Source organism: Muscardinus avellanarius (assembly GCF_963383645.1).
Source record: "Muscardinus avellanarius genome assembly, chromosome: 16".
Lineage (NCBI taxonomy): Eukaryota > Metazoa > Chordata > Mammalia > Rodentia > Gliridae > Muscardinus > Muscardinus avellanarius.
In genome coordinates, this window is record NC_137802.1 from 66,825,053 (window position 1) to 66,840,305 (window position 15,253).

The window sequence follows — 15,253 nt, forward strand, 5'->3', positions numbered from 1 at the left end:
CCCCAGGGACAATGACCCACTGTCCTCCTCTCTCCATGTCCTCTGTGCCCGAAGATGCCACTTGGGGACAGCTGTTGACCTCACAATAGCCACTTGAAGTACAAGGCAGAAAGGCCCGGCAGCCCCAGCCTCTGAGTCACTGGGTTCTGGGACCTGCACAGCTTCCCAGGAGCTCAGGAGCAGGGCCCTGAAGCCCAGTTCCTTCCAGCAACCGAGCTGCCACGTGGGACTGGGTGGCAACCAAGATGGCCGAGGCCGGCACAGCGATCCGTCTTTGCTTGCCCCTATCCATGGACATGTGCATGATATTTTTGCTCTGAGAATCAAAGAAATAAGGCATACCCAGGCATGGTGGCGCATGTCCATAATCCCAGAATTTAGGAGGCTGAGAGAGGAGGGTTGCAGGTTAGAGGACAGACTGAGCAATTTACTGAGGCTCTCCTCAACTTGGATGAGAGCCTGTCTCCAAATGGAAAATAAAATTAAAAATAAAGCATGGTGGCGCACGCTTGTAAGCCCCGTGCTTGGGAGGTGGAGACAGGATTGCGCAGGTTCGAAGCCAGAGACCCTATTTCCAAATAAAAATATAAAAATTAGGTATGGGATTGTAGCCCGGAGGTAGAAGAAGGGTTTCCAGGAACCCCAGTACCACCAAAATAAATAAAAATAAATAGGACTAGGGGTATAGCCTGCAGGTAGACTGTCCCTGGTTCAATCCCCAGTACCTCCAAAAAATAAACAATTAAAAGAGTGAGACAGACAGACAGACACTTAGGGCTCGGGGCCGCCATGGCCCAAAGCAGAGCCCCAGTAACTTTTCTCCTGCGCCATGGCTACCAGGCCCATCAGCTTAGTCTTCGGGTCACCCTCTGCTCTTCACCTCTGTGCCCAGAGTCCCCCCAGGCTGAGCAAAAAGGTTGCCCAAAGTCTCCCTGGGCTTAGAGGGAGCCCCTCCCCACAGACCCCGCCCCGTGCCCCGCCATGCTTTGCTGTAAGGATCCCAGTGACCACAGCTCAGGGAGGCCACAGGCCAGAGACTTGGCAAAAGCAAGCTGGCAGAGTGGGCCAGCTCAGCGTCCACCGTGGTCTCCTCCTGCGCAGCCACAGTCCACACACTGGCCTCCTGTGCCGCCGCCGTCCTTCCGGCCATCCTCTGTTAGCTTCTGGCCCACCCAGCCTCCAGGGAGCTGTTCATTCATTCATTCACTCACCCAAAAATAGTTTTCCACTTTGCATCTTTATGCTGCAGCCAGATGGGCTCTTCCTAAAATGGAGATCTGCCGGGCTTGGAGGCGCACATCTGCAACCCCAGCACTTGGGAGGCTGAGAGAGGGGGACCGCTGCTTGCTGCTCGCGGTTCCCGCTGAAGATGTAGAATGGACAAGATACAGGAGAGTGTGGTCAGCAGAGAACTGGTCCCCGTCCAGTCCCCAGAATCTGTGACTACATCCCACACATGCAAAAGGGCCTTTGCAGAGGCGATGAAGTGAAGGACTTGAGATGCGGGTCCAACCTGCATTATCATGGGAGCCAACATCATCGCTGGAGTCCTTCTGCAAGGGAGGCCAGAGGAAAGGAGAGAGACACACACACACATGGAGAGATGGAGAAAGACTTGATTTTAAGGTGGGTGTGGTGGCACACGCCTGTAATCCCAGTACTTGGGAGGCTGAGACAGGAGGATCTCAGATTCAAGGACAGTCTCAGCAAGTAGTGAGACTCAGCAACCTAGTGAGACCCTGTTTCAAAATAAAAATAAAAAATAGGTCTGGGGACTGGGCGTGGTGTTGCACGCTTGTCATCCCAGTACTTGGGAGGCTGAGACAGGAGAATCACAGCTTCATAGCCAGCCTCGGCTACTTAGTGAGGCCCTTCGCAACGTAGTAAGACTCTGTTTTAAAATAGAGAATAAAAAATAGGGGTGGGGTGTTGTTTGTAGATAGAATGTCCCCAGGTTCAATCCCTAGTGCCAAAAAAACCTTTTTTGTGCTATGTTACATATTTTATATTACTTTTGTGTGGGGGAGTCTGGGGATGGAACCCAAGAGCATTCTACCTCCGAGCTACATCCCCAGCCCTATTTTTTTTTTTTTTTTTTTTGCAGGTCTGGGGATGAAACCCAGGGTCATTTGACCTCCGAACTACACCCCCTGCCCTATTTTTAATTATTTATTTTGAAACAGTCTCACTAAGTTGCAGAGGGCCTTACTAAGTAGCTGAGTCTGTCCGAGAACCCTGATCCTCCCTCCAATCTCAGCCTCCTGAATGCTGGGATTACAAACTTGCTCCACCATGCCTGGCTTCCAGCCCTATTTTTAATTATTTTGAAACAGGGTCTCACTGAGTTGCACAGGGCCTCACTAAGTAGCTGAGGCTGTCCGCCAACCGTGATCCTCCTGTCTCAGCCTCCCAAATGCTGGGATTACAAGTGTGCGCCACCACTCTTGGTTTATGCTATGTTACTTTTTAGTTGTTGTTTTATGTTTAGTTTACGGCAGTGTTGGGGATCAACTGAGGACCTGGAGCTTTCTAGACAAGTGCTCTACCACTGAGCATATTTGCATTTTATTTTTTTTGGGGGGGGGATTAAGCCCAGGGGCATTCTACCTCCAAGCTATACCTACAGCCCTATTTTATTTGTATTTTGTTTTATTTTTGTTCTTTTGGTTTTGGGGGGGGTGGTACTGGGGTTCCTGGAAGCCCTTCTACCTCCGGGCCACACTCCCAGACCTATTTTATACTTTTTTATATTTGGAAACAGGGTCCCTTAAGTCAGCGCGGCTGGCTTCGAACCTACGCGATCCTCCTGTCTCCGCCTCCCAAGTGCGGGGATTACAAGCGTGCGCCACCACGCCCGGCTTTATTTGTATTTTGGAACAGGGTCTCGCTAGGTTGATGAGAGTCCCACCACTTGCTGAGGCTGGCCTAGAACCTGCAATCCTTCTGTCTCAGATTACAAGCGTGCACCACCACGCCAGCCACCGCATTTACATTTTAGAAAGAGCCTTCTGCCTACAAAGCCCTGGAGTCACTCTCTGAAGAAGCCGCTGCTAAAAGTGAGATATTCTTTCCCTAGGCAAAGGCATTCTGACCTTTCTAAAACAGAATAACATAGATCAAAACTGACCATAATTACTAACAAAGTTCCAACCCAATAAATGGTTTCCTATTCACCCCAAGGATGTATCATCATGTCCCGGGGTGGAGGGGGTCCTGTACAACAGCGACCCGCCTGCTGACCTTGGTCATCATGACCATGACCAGGAGGGAACGATGCTACCAACCCTGGCTTGCTGCGCTTGGCTTGAGGGGTTGTGGGGCCAGGGTTGCGAGTTTGATCTGCCTTTGGGTCAATGGGGTCTGGAAGAGAATATCCATTTCCATTATCACAGACTGCCCTCCAGCCTGTTTTCTGTAAGTAATTTTTAGGTCACAAAGTGGAAAGATAGTACAGATGGAAAAACCCTCCAGGGCCGGCCTGTGGACAGGGAGTCCACTGTGCCCGTTTTGTGCACAAAGCCCCTGGTGTGGGTGGCATAGCGGGAACAGGCAAGAGGGCAGCCCCTCCTCCCAGCCAGGATAAACTACCCTCAGCCCAGAGCTGGGTGCTGGAGGGAGAGTCGGCAGAGTGCAGGGGAGGCCGAGCCCACTCATCTTGACCGGCCCCCCTTGACCACCCATCTTTTTTTGTGTGTGTGGGTCTGGGGATGGAACCCAGGGGCATTTGACCTCTGAGCTACACCCCTTGCCCTATTTTTGATTCTTTATTTTGAAACAGAGTCTCACTGAGTTGCAGAGGGCCTCACTAAGTAGCTGAGGCTGTTCGTGAACCGTGATCCTCCCGTCTCAGCCTCCCAAATGCTGGGATTACAAGCGTGCGCCACCATGCCTGGCTTTGAGCACCCATCTTGACCACCCCCGACCCCTGCAGCCCAGAGCTGCCCTGGTTCTCGTCCTGGGCCCGGTCTTGGATTCCATTGCTCAGTGGATGACTCCACACCCAGATGTTTTTTTCCAGTAAAAAGCTACCCACTGTCTTAGAGTGGGTGGCCGAAACAAAATAGATGGAGCAGTTTATTTATTTATTATTTATTTATTTATTTATTTGGTACTGGGGATTGAACTCAGGGACATTCTACCTCCAAGCTCTACTTCAGCCCTATTTTATTTTTATTTGGAAATAGGGTTTCGCTAGGTTCCTGAGACTCTCACTACTTGCTGAAGCTGTCCTCGAACCTGCGATCCTCCTGTCTCCGCCTCCCAAGTAGTGGGGTTACAAGCGAGCGCCACCAGGCCCAACCTGGACAGGGCGGTTTAAACAGCAGACATCTAATGCTCACCGTTCTAGAAGTCCAAGGCCCGGGTGGTGGTGGATCCAGTCCCTGGGGAGGCTTAGCAGATGGCCACCGGCTCACGGGGTCCTCACGTACTGGACGTGGCGAGGGAGGAGAGGGTTGAGCTCTGCTCTCTCCTTCCTCTTGTAAAGATACTAATCTCACTGTGCATACCCTCGCTCGTGACCTCTAATCAACTTCCCAGGCCCTAATACCATGCCGTCGAAGGTTAGGGCTTTGACACAGGAAACGTCCAGTCCATGACAGATTAACAACAGCCATTTCTTGCTGTTTCAATGTGAAACATTGTTTGTTTGTTTGTTTCCTGTACTCAGGGCATTGTACCTCTGAGCTATACCCCCAACTCTACTTTTAGTCTATTTATTTATTTATTTATTTATTTATTTTTGGTTACTGAAGATGGAACCCAGGGGGATTCTACCTCCAAGCTAAACCCCCAGCCCTATTTTAAAAAATATTTTTCTTTTATTCTTTCTTTCTTTCTCTTTTTTTTTTTTTGGTGGTACTGGGGGTGGAACCCAGGGGCTTTTCTACCCCCAGGCTATACTCCCAGACCTATTTTATATTTTATTTGGAAACAGGGTCTTACTAAGTTGCTGAGAGCCTCACTAAGTAGCTGAGGCTGGCTTCGAACCTGTGCGATCCTCCTGTCTCAGCCTCACAAGCGCGGGGATTACAAGCGTGCGCCACCACGCCCGGCTTTTTATTCTTTATTTTGAAACCGGGTCTCACTAAGTTGTGGAGGGCCTCACTAACTAGTAGCTGAAGCTGGCCCCAAACCTGAATCCTCCGGTCTTAACCTCGCAATTGCTAGGATTACAAGCATGCGCCACCATGCCTGGCATAGTCTTTTTATTTTTGAAATAAGGTCTCACTGAGTTGTGAAGGGCCTCACTAAGTAGCTGAGGCCGTCCAAGAACCGTGATCCTCCAGTCTCAGCCTCCTGCATGCTGGGATTACAAGCGTGCACCACCACAGCCAGCCATCTTCTGCTATGGTCTGGGAGCATGTCTCCTAAGAGCCCCCCTGTTCAAGGCTTGATCTCTAGGACGATGCTCCTTCTGGGTTCATCCGAACCTTGTAAGCCTTCCAACAGGTGGCTTTCCCTCTTTGCTGTGACTGACAGGAAGCTCAGCAGCCGGTTTGCAGCCTACCTTTTTGAGAGCCATGGAGGCCCATCTGGAGAACCTTGCTGTGTACTCCCTGCTGGGTTGGTTGCACTGTTTGTTCCGGGATTGTTTTCTCTCTGATCTATTTTTATCCTTTTGTGTTTTATGCATTTTTGTAAGCTGCCTCCAGACCTTGTTGGAAGAAAACAGGGAGGACCTAGAAAACAAAACCCAGCAGAGCCCTGTGGCCTGGACAGGTATTTTTTTTAACATGCCAAGAGTCACTGCAGGGTGGGATTCCTGCCTGAGAGGCAGCTACCCTGGCCTCCTCCTGGGGACTCCTTTGGGAGAATAGCAGTTAGGGTAACAGGTGTTAAAGGCCAAACCACTGACATCCATCTGCCTGCGCTCGCCGCTCTCCCTCCCCCAAAATGTTCTTTCCAGTTTCCCATCTGGCTGTTGGCAGGAAGCCATGGGGCCTAGAAGATATTGCCAAGGGGAAGTCGACAGATAAGCGCTCGCTTTTCTCCCTAACTCAAGGCCTCGGGGACCCAAGGACGACTGTGTACAGGTTACCTCTGCAGGTGAGGGGCAGCTGCCGAGGTAGGGTCTTCCCTGGAAGCTGTCAGGGGAGCTGGGGAGGGGCGGGAATGTGGTGTACACCTGCAAAGCCCAGCCCTCGGTCTAGCCTGGAGTCCCCACCTCTAGAACCACATGCCTCCCACAGGTGAGCAGCTGCCCACCCAGGAGGCCCAGCCCATGGGCTTGCCCTCATCTGCCAGTCCAGAGCCACAGACAGCCCAGTGCCTGCCAAGGACCAAGCTCCTCCCTGAGCAGGCCCGCAGGTCTTCCCAGCAGGTCTTTTCACCAATCGAATGTGGGCGGGACGTGGGCGGGGCGGGCGTCTGGGCAAGCTTGCCTGTCATCCTTGGGAGGTACTATTGGAAAGAGTTCAAGGCCAGCCTCGGCAATTTAGTGAGACCCTATTTTAAAATGAAAAGGTAAATAAATAAAAAGGGCGAGGGTGTAGTTTGGAGGTAACACTGCCCCTCGGCTCAATCCCCAGTACCAAAATAAAGTAAAATAAAACTCCGTTGGAGCCGGGCATTTGGGAGGCAGAGACAGGAGGATCGCACAGGTTCGAAGCCAGCCTCGCTGGCTTAAGAGACCCTGTTTCCAAATAAAAATTAAAGTAGGTCTGGGAGTGTAGCCCGGAGGTAGAAGGGTTTCCAGGAACCCCAGTACCACTGCCACCAAAAAAAAAAACTCTGTTGGAAATGGTGATGCATGCTTGTAATCTCAGTACTTGGGAGGCTGAGATAGGAGAATCGTGTAGGTTTGAAGCCAGCTTTAGCTACTTAGTGAAGCTCTCAGCAACTTAGTGACTCAGCAACTTAGTGAGACCCTCTTTCTTTCTTTTTCTTTCTTTTTTTTCTTTGTGGTGCTAGGGATGGAACCCAGGGGCTTTTTACCTTCGGGCTACACTCCCGTATTTTACTTGGGAACAGGGTCTGAGTTGCCGAGAGCCTCACTAAGTAGCTGAGGCTGGCTTCGAACCTGTGCGATCCTCCTGTCTCAGCCTCCCAAGTACTGGGATTACAAGCGTGTGCCACCACGCATGGCCTGACACCCTGTTTCTAAATAAAAATATAAAATAGGTCCGGGAGTGTAGCACAGAGGTAGAAGGCCCCTGAGTTCCATCCCTAGTACAAAAAAAAAAAAAAAAAAAATCTCCCGGAACCAGGTCACAAGCTTTGAGGAGCCTAAGACTTCACTGCCGACCCTGGTGGGGCAATGCACACCTGTAATCTCAGTCCCTGGGAGACTCAAACAGGAGGATTGTGGGCTTCAGGACAGCCTTGCAATTTAGCAAGATTCTCAGCAATCCAGCCAGACTTTGTTTCCAAACAAAAGAAATAAACTAATAAGGGCTGGAGCCAGGCATGGTGGTGCACGCTTGTAATCCCAGAATTTGGGAGGCTGAGACAGGAGGATCCGGGTTCGCGGACAGCCTCAGCTAGTTAGTGAGGCCTTTGCAGCTCAGTGAGATCCTGTTTCAAAAGTAATTTAAAAATAGGCCTGGGAGTGTCACTCAGAGGTCCCCAGTACCGCAAAAATAAATAAATAAATAAATAAATAAATAAATAAATAAATAAAAAAGGCTGGAGTTGTAGAGTTGTGGCTTGGAGGTAGAATGTTCCTGGGTTTAATCCCCAGTTCCAATTAAAAAAAAAAAAAAAAAAAAAAAGGAAATCCCCAGCCTGCTGCCTCCAGGGGTCCGACATCCTCTGTTCCGTTCCTCCCATCCCTTCTTGGGGAATGTGGTCCAGCCTAGGTGGGGGACAGGGGCTGGCTTGGGTGGGTGTGGCAGTGGGGTCAAAGGTGAACACCACTTATGGTATTGTATGGGACCCTTAGGAGAGCAGGTCTGGAGCTGTGGGCCGTAAGGGGAAGGGCTGGACCGCAGCCAGCCCTAGTCCTACCTAGAGGCCAGCCACAGTGACCCTCTGAGGGCAGGCAGGCAGTGTGGTCTAGCCAGGCATGGTGGTACATATTTGTAATTCCAGCATTCAGGAGGCTGAGACAGGAGGATCGTGGTTCGAGGCCAATAAAAAATAGGGCTGGGAGTATAGCTCGGAGGTAGAATGCTCCTAGGTTCCAGCCCCAGTAGTGCAAAAATGAAAAAATAAATAAAAGAGTGTGGGCTGTGGGCATCACTGGACAGTCGGAGAGGGGCGGATGCCCCCCCACCCCACAGTGCCGCCCCTGGGACCCCTGTGCTGTGCTGCCCGGCCAGCCCCATCCCCATCGGGTCATTCCAGTCCCCATGTAAGATCATCAGGGAGCCGCAGCCCTGGCAGTGTCCCCGCACCCCCGAGGGTGGTCAGCCTGTCACCTTGAGCTGCCTCTCCAGGAAGAGGGGGGTGATACTGAGTAGCCATCTTTCCGAGTTCACAGAGGGTCATGAGATTCAGTTAGGTCAGTAGGAAGGACAGACTGGGAGAGACAGATGGAGAACAGGCAGCCGCTGACACCCAGTCTGCATCAGATTGATGGGTCCCCGTCAGGTTTTGGGAGACCAGAATTAAAATCACTAAATTTACCTGGGAGGCTGAGGGAGGAGGATCGCAGGTTCAAGGCTAGCCTGAACAACTTAGACCTTCTTTCAAATAAAATGTGAAGCCGGGTGTGGTGGTGTATGCTTGTAATTCCAGTACTCGGGAGGCTGAGACGGGAGGATCTCAGGTTCGAAGCCAGCCTTGGTAATTTAGAGAGGTTATTAGCAACTTAGTGAGACCCTGTTTCCAAATAAGTAGTAAAATCAGGCTGGAGATAGAGCTTAGGTCCAACTCCCAGTACCCCACCCCCACACACAATATAGCTAAGTGTGTTTGTGCGTGTTTATAATCTCAGCATTTGGGAGGCTGACACAGGAAATCACAGGTTTGCAGCCAGCCTCAGCTACTGAGTGAGACCCTGTTTCAAAATAAAGAATAAAAATGTAAAACAGGGCTGGGGATATGGTTGGGAGGTAGAATGCCCCTGAGTTCAATACCCTGTACCACACACAAATAGTAATAATAACTAAATTGACACTTAAAAGTAGCTTCTGGCCAGGCGTGGTGGTGCATGCACGCTTGTAATCCCCGCGCTTGGGAGGCAGAGACAGGAGGATCGCGCAGGTTCGAAGCCAGCCATGTGCGCTGGTTTAGGAGACCCTGTTTCTAAATAAAAATGTAAAAATAGGTCTGGGAGTGTAGCCGGAGGTAGAAGGGTTTCCAGGAACCCCAGTACCACCAAAAAAAAAAAAAAAAAAGTAGCTTCTGCTCCCTGCTTCCAGTTGTCTGTGGAGGGGAGGCCGACCAGAACGCCTCATGCTGAGACATGCTCTTGGGAGTCAAGTACATCTCAAAGACCAAGGGTTGAAAAGAGTAGGGAGAACGAAGGACCCCAATACCACCCTCCAAGGGGGACCCTGGCTCAGTCAATACCAGGGTTCAATGTATGAGCTCCTCACAGACAAAGCTGCTTCCTCCTGTGTCTGTGTGTGTGTGTGTGTGTGTGTGTGTGTGTGTGTGTGTGTGTGTGGTACTTGGGATTGAACTCAGGGGCATTCTGTCTCCAAGTTACATCCCCAGCCCTATTTTTTATTCTTTATTTTGAAACAAGAGTCTCGCCGGGCGTGGTGGCGCACGCTTGTAATCCCCGCGCTTGGGAGGCTGAGACAGGAGGATCGCGCAGGTTCGAAGCCAGCCTCAGCTACTTGGTGAGGCTCTCAGCAACTTAGTGAGACCCTGTTTCCAAGTAAAATATAAAATAGGTCTGGGAGTATAGCCCGGAGGTAGAAAGCCTCTGGGTTCCACCCCCAGTACCACCAAAAAATAATAATAAGGAAACAAGAGTCTCACTAATTTGCAGAGGGCTTCACTAAGTAACCAGTGTTGCCTGAGACTACAAGTGTGTGCCACCACGCCCAGCTGCACTGCAGCTTTAAGGGGACCATTCTAGTTGGGGACCATTGGACCCAGGAAAAGAGGAGAAGCAGGCAGGAGCCGAGGCACAAGGCTCTGTTTTTGTGGCAGGCATGGTGGTGCGCGCCTATGATCCCTGTACTTGGGAGGCTGAGATAGGTGGATCGCCAATTTGAAACCAGTCTCAGCAATTTAGCAAGACCCTCTTTCCAAATAAAAAATAAGAGCCAGGCTGGGAGTGTAGCTTGACGGTAGAATGTCTCTGTGTTCAATCGTCTACACCCTAAAAAAAAAAAAAAAAAAAAAAAAAAAAAAAAAAGAAAAAAGCTGGTTTTACCAGATCCTCCAGGTGGCCTCCGGCTGGTTATTTTCCCCTCTCTCCCTCTAAGCAGCTTGTTTCTCTGTCTTCAAAATTAGGTGCTGGTTCAGTTGCTTTTTTTTGGGGGGGGGGGAGATTTAAAGTTTATTAAAAAGATAGAAATACAGAAAATAGAAATACAGAAAATAGTTACAGCCCCATGCCAAAATGGCATGAGAGGGGAGGGTGGCCTGGGCCGACTCACCGCTCCCCTGGTTCAGTTGCTCTGAACTTATTTGAAGCGTTGTCTGAGCCGAGTGTGGTGGTACTTGCTTAGAATCCTCGTACTTTAGAGGGCTACTGGAATTATAAAACAAAACCGGAAAAACCCAAAAAGGTCTGGGGGTGTAGCTCAGAGGTAGAGTACCCCTGGGTTCAATCCCCAGCACCAAAAAGATGCTGCTCACAGAAAGATGCTACACTGGGGCTGTGTGGCCTGGGTTAGTCCTGTCTGGGTGGAATGGCTTCTCCCTTGGGCCTTCACACCATGTCTGGATGAGACAGCCCCACTTAGGGCTCTCGCCTGCATCTGCCTGGCCCTCCCCTGAATAGTGCCCCCCACCCCGCACCGTCGCCCCTGAGCAAGGGCCCAATCACCTAGGCTGTCTCTAGGTCCCAGCCCTGCTCCTCCCTCCGACTCCACCTTGGCCGCATCATTAGCTCTAATGAGCCTGTCTCAGGGCAGAGGGACCTGGGTGACATTTAATTAATTATGCCTCTAATCGCTTCTCAGGGAGAGAAGTGGCTAGCCCAAATTTCTCAGTAGATGCTCAGGGAAGAAGAGCAGGGCTTCCATCAGACTCAGCCATCCTGGGATGCCCAGATTTCTCTGTATTTCAGGAAAGAAACCAGGCTTCAGCTGTCAGTGAGAGACAGCCCTGCCCAGGCCAGGGCCCCTCCGGTGGCAGAGGGAGTGGGGGCGTGAGGAAACAAAGTGGGGAGGCAGGAGATGGGGAGGTGGGAGGAGTCACCTGGTGGCCATGCCCAAGACAGATGTGTCCTGACCTCCCATGGCGCCAAAGCTTCACCTTGCTCAGGAGAGGCTGGTGTTGAGAAGGGCAGAAGGTTGGCTGTCCTGCTTGGATAAATCCTGTGGTTGGGAAGAAGGCAGTCTCACGGCCTCTCTGAGCACATTTTTACATTTTTCTTTCTTTTGTACTAGGGATTGAATTTAGGGGAATCCTATCTCCCAGCCACACGCCCAAGTCTTTTCATTTTTCATCTTGAAACAGGATCTCAGTAAGTTGCTGAGGGCCTGTGTTTCTGAGGCTGATCTCCAACCTGTGATCCTCCTCCTCCTGTCTCAGCCTCCCAAGTGCCGGGATTACAGGAATGCACTACCACGCAGAGCCCAGCAGTTTTCATGTGGGAAATGGGGATCCGGAGATATTCTACCTCTCTGAACAATAAGGGTGTCCTGGCAAAGCTGAGTGCAGATCAAATGGTAAAAGGGTAGAGAAGACAGGGGAAAGGGGGCTCCTTTTCCAACCAAGTACCCGAGTCAGTGGGGTGACAGGTCCCCATATACGATGCCCTTGGGGGATCACCGCTTCCTCGCTGTAATTAACACCTGTACGATCCCTGGCCCCTCTTGCAGTATCTGTACTGTACCCCAGCTCTCACAGAGTGGGTACGCGCTGGCTGATAAACAGCAATGGAAGCCAGGCGTGGTGGTGCACGCTTGTAATCCCCGCGCTTGGGAGGCTGAGACAGGAGGATCGCACGGGTTCGAAGCCAGCCTCAGCTACTTAGTGAGGCTCTCAGCAACTTAGTGAGACCCTGTTTCCAAGTAAAATATAAAATAGGTCTGGGAGTATAGCCCAGAGGTAGAAAGCCTCTGGGTTCCACCTCCAGTACCACCAAAAATAAATAAATAAATAAACAAAGCATAAAAAATAAAATTGGGCTAGAAGTAGAATGCCCCTGGGTTCAACTCCTAGCAACACCAAAAAAAAGGGAGGGGGACCTGCTCAGGCACCCAGGTTCGCAGGCAGCCCCAAGAGCTCCCTACTCTCCCTCCCCCACTCACTCTGAAACAAGCCTCCCCAAAAGCAGAGACAGAAACGGGCATGCTAGAGGGCTTTTTTTTTTAATGATTCTTTGCTGCTTTAACAATATCATGAAAAAAACAGAAAACACAGTTTAGAGTCGAACTGATCTGGATGGGCTTCAAGGGCCACTGACGGCACCCGTTCTGCCCACCGGCACCCGTTCTGCCCACCGGCACCCGTTCTGCCCACCGAGGCAGCTGGGCTGCAGGAAGCACCTCAGGTCAGGAGTCGGGAACCAGGTTAGTGTCTCAGAGTCGGGGTCCAGCCAGGCCCGGGAGCCCTTCTGTAGTTAGTCTTCTCCCCTCCTCCTCCTGCGCAGCCAGTTCCCAGGACAGAAAAATAACCGGCTGTCTGTCACCCCTGGGGCGCAACCCCAGCTTCTGCTCGGTCCCCTGGGTAGAGTTACAGGAGGCAGGACAAAAACTTGAATTTCAGAAAGACAACAAACAACTTTTTAGCATAAGAATGTTCCAACGGTTCAAAGGTTGCACTGGGCACACTAAAAAAAAAAAAAAAATCTTTTGTTTACCTGAAATTCAAATTTAACCCAGCCTTCCGGTTTTTGCTTAGTTTTTGTTTTTTTGCTAAATCGGGCAGCCCTCTCCTGGGGCCCAGGGCCTCAGCAGTAGAGGAGGAGCCTGGGAAGGAAGGGGAAATTCCCGCAGGGAGGAGAGGGGTAGCTCAGTCCAAACACAGCTCTCCCCAGGAACGATATATTATTTTTCAACAATCATTTTCTAGAAATCTTCTACACACGGGGGGGGGGGGTTCAACACCCACAGATGCCCATGCCCCCCCAAAGTTGAAGTGGAGAGGGTTTCTTTGCCTTGGACGGCCCCTGACAAAGGTATGCTACCAGTCACTGCGCGCTTCCACAAGGAAGAGGAGGAGGCTTAGTGTAATGGGTTTCTAATAAGATTTCATTTTCCTTCTGGGGGGGTAGGTCTTGTCAACGCTGCTCCTGATGTTGCCCTACACGACTTAAAATATAGAGAACAAACGAGAAATGCACCGGTGAGGCGCGGTTCCTAGTGTCAGCCTGGAGGAGCCCCTTCTTAAAATCCCAAGAAGCCCTGGGGCCTCCCCTCCGCGCCCCATCCTATCCTCGGCCCCCTTGGAGGGGCTGCAGTCTACACTGGATGTTGGGGGCTGGCCTCTGGCTCCAGCTGGACTCCCAGGGGCTCCAGGCTTTGGGTGCAGGAGAGCTGGGACCTTGACCATGCCTCCTCCTGCCTGCCACACTCCTCCCTTGGGGAGGAAAGCCGACCCTCTCTCCCCCAGTGTCCTGGCGCTGAGCACCTCTGGCTGACCCGCGCGTGGCAGGAACTCAGGTTGACATCTGGTATCCATTTGAGACCAGGCTGGAGGAAAAGGAGGCCGAGAGGAAAAATAATTCCTGCTCCAGAGAGAACAGCCTGGTCCCGTGCAGCTGGGGAGGGCGGGGTGTGAATCTAAGCCAGGCAACTGCTCCCCCGGTCCTCCCCCCGGAGCTCAGCCAGTGCCCCTGGTCCATCCGGGAGCTCCAGGGGTCTTCCAGGGCGGCCCCTGCACACTAACGTCAAAGGTCTCGCTGGGATAAGGGCAGGGAGGAATCGCAGCCCAGCCAGGAGCTGGGACAGTGGCTATTCTCTGCTGGCTTCACACACGGATCTCATCTTCCTCCTCCTCATCCATGAAGGAGAACTCCTTGTCCGGCTGCCTCGGGAGGGAGGCCTGGGCCCTGTCGGGGCCCCTGAAGGCCGGGCTGCGCTCCTCCAGGACGCCCGATGTGCAGCTGGAGAGGGAGCTGCTGTCCCGCGTGGTGTGGCTATCTGCGCTGCGGGCTGAGCTGGGGCTGGGGGCCGCTGCGGCCCACCCCACGTCCTCCAGAGCGTGGGGGGGCAGCTGGGGCAGGTCCGAGCCCGCCTTGCCTTCCTGCCTGGCCGGGAGTGGGGCCGCCTCGGCCTGGGTGCCGCCGCCGCTGCCGGGGTCCCTGCGGTAGCCGCCATCCTCGTCCTCCGGGTCCCACTCCTCCTTGTCCATGATGCTGAGCACGTCGCCCAGCATGGAGGGCCCCAGGTCGATGTGGAAGGACATGATGGACTCGGCGTGCTTCAGCCCGTAGCCGGCCTTGGGCACGGTGGGCAGATCCGTCAGGTCCCCGAAGGCCTGCTCGTCCAGGATGGGGTCAGGGGAGTGGGCGCCCAGAGCCCCATTCCGACGAAGACCCAGCTCCCCCACGCCCGCCTCCTCCCCGCAGGCCTCCCCGGCCTCGGCCTTCTTCACGGGGCTGGACGACAGGCTCTTGGGCAGCTTGCTGGAGCCCTTCTCCGCTGCCTCCTTCTCGTTGAGCTGGGGCAGGGACATGGCGTTCTTGACGAAGAGCGCCGAGTCCCGCAGGGATCCCAGCATGTCTCTCTGCTCCCGGTCCCCCCGGGTCACCGACTGCGACCGCTTGCTGCCCCTGAACTTCCGGGACAGGAGTCCGCGTTTGGACGATGTCGAGGAGGAGGCCTGTTCGTCCAGGGACTCGCCGTCTGGCTCGCCGGCCTTGCTGTTGAGGAAGGAGGTGTCCCCGAAGGCGTCCCCGGCCCGGCCCACGTGCATGGTGTGGCGGAAGTCACCCAGAGGGGCGCTGATCATCTCGGCCGTGAGGTCCACGCGGGACCGGCGCTTGGAGTGCGCGGAGCTGGACACCAGCTGCTTGAGGATCGGCATCTCGCTGGCTGGGTGGGGGGCACGCCCTCGCGAGATCAGATCTGAAGTCCAAGTGTGTCAGGTGGAGGGGGTGATGGCCTGGTGATCACAGGGCTGCAAGCAGAGAACGATGCAGAGGATTAGCCAATTAGCCGGGGTGGAAGGAGGGCAGAGCCCATCTGCAAGGGGCTATCTTTTTTTTTTTTTGGTGGTACTGGGGATGGAACCCTTC

The 15,253-nt window shown here is 52.8% G+C and overlaps 1 protein-coding gene across 1 annotated transcript; it reads right to left on the reverse strand.

Moving 5' to 3' along the window:
* Positions 1–13,983: 13,983 nt before the first annotated feature.
* CDC42EP4 (CDC42 effector protein 4) lies at positions 13,984–15,042 on the reverse strand (the record flags this gene model as incomplete). Its single annotated transcript, XM_080712168.1, has 1 exon — positions 13,984–15,042. The coding sequence occupies one exon, from the start codon at positions 15,040–15,042 to the stop codon at positions 13,984–13,986; it is 1,059 nt and encodes a 352-aa protein (XP_080568294.1).
* Positions 15,043–15,253: the final 211 nt, after the last annotated feature.